Source organism: Aphanomyces astaci (assembly GCF_000520075.1).
Source record: "Aphanomyces astaci strain APO3 unplaced genomic scaffold supercont1.61, whole genome shotgun sequence".
In the NCBI taxonomy this organism is placed as follows: domain Eukaryota; phylum Oomycota; class Saprolegniomycetes; order Saprolegniales; family Verrucalvaceae; genus Aphanomyces; species Aphanomyces astaci.
The window spans coordinates 163042-167395 of record NW_009798324.1 but is presented as its reverse complement, the minus strand read 5'-3'; the positions used below and the strand labels follow the sequence as shown (position 1 = coordinate 167395).

Genomic DNA, 4354 nt, shown 5'->3' with positions numbered 1-4354 from the left:
GGTTCATGTCCTCACCTCGTCAGAGACTTGAAAAAAACCAACATATGACATTTGGTCTTTGTATTGAAAATGAAGAGTCATCTACCAATGAAAGGTACAAAGTATTGAACTTTTAACCAATAAGACTAATGTCGGATAGAATTGTCGTCCATACATAACGGAAATATGCGTCGGATGAAATATACCGGAAATATCCTGAACGTTAAGTGAAAAGCGGTGTAGTAACATGATGAATTGAGTTTTGGATTAACGTTTTAATTTTTAGACATTCCTCCGCGAGGGCCGATACTAGAACCACATATTACGGAACCGCTTCGCCAATTGTAACGCGCCTGCTCGACCAGGGGCGGTGTGTAATCTTCGGTTTTTTTACTTCGCTCAACGCTTCATACCTCGTGCTTCGACCGATCTTCTTCGAAGTTCGGTCCTCGTCTTCGTACGCGGCACTTGTTCTCTGGATTCCCCAGGGGAGGGACGGATAAATCCTTGCGGAAATAATCCGGGGAATCCGGGGATCGAACCCACGACCTTTGAGTTAAGAAACCGATGCTCTACCACCTGAGCTATTCCCCCCCCCTCTGTTTAACTTTGCTGTCGGAGTTAATTGCAAGTTACTACATATTTGTCGTCGTAGTTAAGCCTTGCATAGTTTTCAGACATTTTCTGTTTGTAGTATGCGTTTTTAATACTCTTCTATCTCCAATAGATCGGGTTTCGGTATTTTGAAGATGGGAATCAGTGTGTGTGCTTGTGGGGTCCACTGAAAGTAGGAATGGCTCCGGTAGAAACCTTGCAACTATGCTAAGACTAAGTTGCGCATCTAAACTCAGTAACACTGTGGTCTTTGACACGTTGGCTTGAAAGCAGTTAGCTCCACCTCGCAGGAACATCCAACAGCCTCTGTTTGACACGTGACGTGTATGTCAGATTGCCCCCCGATGCGGTCTGCATACTCCGAAACACCACCAACCCCATACTGCCTAATGTAGGACAGTTGAAGTCGGCTGGCCACGTCGGGGTCATCGTTGCTCCGAATCACTTGGATGCGCCAACTTAATGCGTTGCAACAACTCGCGGCGGGCTTTGCTCCACGCATCGGGTGTGGCACTCGCGGTTCAACTCGCCATCGTCTACTTCGTAATCCTCCTGCAACGTTCGAGTGCGACCGTTGATGTCCGCAATGGTGTTGTTGGTTTGGCCGATAGCCGCCGCCGCGAAGAGGGCAATGGCACCGAGGAGGGAGAACTTCATGGCGGAATGAATAATGAGGAAAGGGATTGTGGGCTACCAAAACGCTCTCGACAGGGTTCTTGATGCTGTGAAACTCTGACTACCTCAAGTCTTACTAGGGGTTAAGCATTCGAAGTATGTGCACGCGGGGGTAGGACGAAGTCCCGGGGTTTCAGGCTTACGGGAAAAAATTTTGCTTGAAGGGCTTTCAGTCTTGGCTGAACGGTATCCAGATTTATTGAACGTTTTCCCATAGTTTCCAGGTACAGTAATCCATCAATGTCGATATGACTGTGTTTTCAGCCAATAGCAAGCTGTATATGTTCAATGTGAGCGATACCTGTATGTTGCTCACACAACAACCACATCGCCCAATCGGATTGTCTAAAATATAAACGACCAATCAAAATTCAATAATTTGTCGGTTATCCAATCACCGACTTCAAATTTGTCGGTTTGATTTCGGATGCCACCTATATGTTTGCCGAACATTCGATATATTTCGTGTGTTCATGGTAAAAAGACATACTAGATTGCTTTACTAGTAGATATTACATGTTGGAGAACTCCACATCGAGTTAAGAAAATAGTCACAGGAAGCTAACGTTATGTGAGCCATTCATGTACACAGAGATCAGAGCCTTAACAACCAGTAATCTACTCCAAGAAATCTTCTCAATTGGCTTCACAGCCTCTCGTTCCCCTCTGCCCTGTTTGTCCTAGCTCGACATGTTATGAGCCCAAACGAGATGAGAGATGACAAGATGCCTGCGATCAAGATGTTGACGGAGGGCAACCAAGTGTACGCGCTACCTCGAGCTCAAGGCAACAACCAAGCCACTGTCCGTGTCATCCTGGAATTAGAGTACAAGGCCGCCGTTCGATCCAGCTATTACATATTAATATTTATAATTATTTTGAAGTATTTTATATACATCTGGTATATTTTTAAGCTTTAATTGAGGGTGTAATGGCTTGTTCGGCTTCATGTTCTTGGAATAATTCCTTCATTAACACAGATCCACTATTGATTTGACCCGAAATACTATTTTAATGAGGGAATTATACATCCGGATACACCTTTTCGCCCGTAGCCCTGCAACACCGTCCTACCCCCGGTGAGTACATACGATGCTAAATTTCCGGGGTTAATTCCATCGCTAGTGGTTACCTATCCCTGAGATGCACTTAACCCCTCGTAAGAGCTGAGGATGAGCATGCAAAGTTCCATATAAACCTCATTGAAACAGTATTTCGGGTCAAATCAACAGTGGAACTGTTTCAATGAGGGTATTGTGACCATGTTCTTGCCATGTCATGGCACATTTTATCGCCCAAGTCGAGTGGACAACCTCGAAGCCTTTTAGGTTGCCTAGGAATAACCTTACAGAGTATTTTCGTAACGTTTCTGCGTCACCATGCTACACTGTGAAAACCACGAACCGCAGATAGTACCACTGACATAAAACAATTTGACTTTTATGTCGAGCTCATGGCACCTAATCTCCACACAACGGCTTGGTGGACGTGACGTCTCAGCCGTTGAACACGGTGACTTCCTTGGCGAATTGGTTGATGCCTTTGTACACTTCGAGGCCGTGTGTCTTGATGGTCGTCACGTCCACGACAAAATCATCGCCAACAATTTCAAACGTCAGTGCAGGCTTTTTGAACTCACGGAACGCGTAATCTTGAAACAATCCATACGACGGGGATAAGTTTTTGGCCAACGGTATAACGGTGTACTCTCCCAGGACGCTTTCCAATCCACGGCCGAGGACGTCGAACTTCTCGTCAAACCCCCCGCCGATGGGCTGGTCATTGTCTGCGTACGGGTACAAGATGAGCCCCGGGTACATGTACGAGTGAACGTCAATAAACCCTTGGATTTCATTGCGCTTGGTTTTGAACCAATCATTGATGCCCGCGGTTTCAGGCTCACTGAACGGCTTAAGTCCGGGGTACGTGTCGTCGTCTGGGTGAATGATTTCGGGGTTGGGAAACTTGGTCAGCCAGTTGCGGTTCAAGTCGACACCATTGGCATTCTTGCGCTGGTCCCGGCTCAAGAAGCCGTTCCACGTGTTTTCGAAGCCGTCAAAGTTGACGATGGACACAAAGTACAAGTCGTAGTAGTCGGCGGCCGTGGGTTTCTTGTTGGTAATGTCATCCAGAATCGACGCCAACGAGATCAGAATCCACGCCCCTGCGATCCATTCGCGGGCGTGCGGCTGGGCTTGAAAGTACAAAGACTGTGAGTGGCCTTTGGTCAACTTGTACCCGTAAATCGTGACCCCATTGTACGTCTTGGAGATGGCAATCTTGCTCAGCAACGTCGGGTTTTGGGCGACCAACGCATCGGTGAACTCGTAGATTTGGTCGATGGCGGAAGCAGTTGTGGAACGCACTGGTCGAGTACTGTCCGGCCTTGAGGGACGGGATGTAGTTGCCGTTTTGTTTGTGATGCTCGCGGTTCAACTCGCCATCGTCTACTTCGTAAACCTCCTCCAACGTTCGAGCGCGACCGTTGATGCCCGCAATGGTGTTGTTGGTTTGGGCGGTAGCCGCCGCCGCGAAGAGGGCAATGGCACTGAGGAGGGAGACCTTCATGGCGAAATGAATATGACGAAAGGGATTGTGGATTACCAAAACGCCCTCGACAGGGTTTGAGTGATGGTGTGATAGGAAGTTGGATGGAATTCTCGGACCAATATAGGGGAGTGGTGTAATGGCTTGTTCGGCTTCATGTTCTTGCCATGTCAAGGCACATTTTATCGCCTACTGTATTAATAGTGCAACTACAGTACCTGAGTTGGCAGAATGTAACGTTATACTACGTTAGGTAGGTGCCAACATCCCTGTCCATGGAGCTATTCCCTCGAAACAACACCGACAATAATTCTAAAGAATGCTAAATTTCCGGGGTTAACTGCATCGGTTGACATAAAACAATTTGACTTTTATGTCTAGCTCATGGCACCTCCACAGGGGGGGGAATAGCTCAGGTGGTAGAGCATCGGTTTCTTAACTCAAAGGTCGTGGGTTCGATCCCCGGATTCCCCGGATTATTTCCGCAAGGATTTATCCGTCCCTCCCCTGGGGAATCCAGAGAACAAAGGCTGCGTAC

General features: G+C 47.4%; 2 protein-coding genes and 2 pseudogenes across 4 annotated transcripts; 1 reads left to right on the top strand and 3 right to left on the bottom strand.

Annotated features, from left to right (window-relative positions):
• Positions 1-500: 500 nt before the first annotated feature.
• H257_14723 lies at positions 501-573 on the bottom strand (annotated as a pseudogene). Its single transcript has one exon. The product of its transcript is annotated as a tRNA-OTHER (tRNA).
• Positions 574-980: 407 nt separating this feature from the next.
• On the bottom strand, positions 981-1251 carry H257_14722 (hypothetical protein; the record flags this gene model as incomplete). Its single annotated transcript, XM_009842611.1, has 2 exons — positions 981-1004; positions 1072-1251. The coding sequence occupies 2 exons, from the start codon at positions 1249-1251 to the stop codon at positions 981-983; spliced, it is 204 nt and encodes a 67-aa protein (XP_009840913.1).
• Positions 1252-2765: 1514 nt separating this feature from the next.
• On the bottom strand, positions 2766-3837 carry H257_14721 (hypothetical protein; the record flags this gene model as incomplete). Its single annotated transcript, XM_009842610.1, has 2 exons — positions 2766-3654; positions 3707-3837. 2 exons carry the CDS (start codon positions 3835-3837, stop codon positions 2766-2768), a joined length of 1020 nt encoding a protein of 339 aa, XP_009840912.1.
• Positions 3838-4217: 380 nt separating this feature from the next.
• H257_14720 lies at positions 4218-4290 on the top strand (annotated as a pseudogene). The gene has a single exon. The product of its transcript is annotated as a tRNA-OTHER (tRNA).
• Positions 4291-4354: the final 64 nt, after the last annotated feature.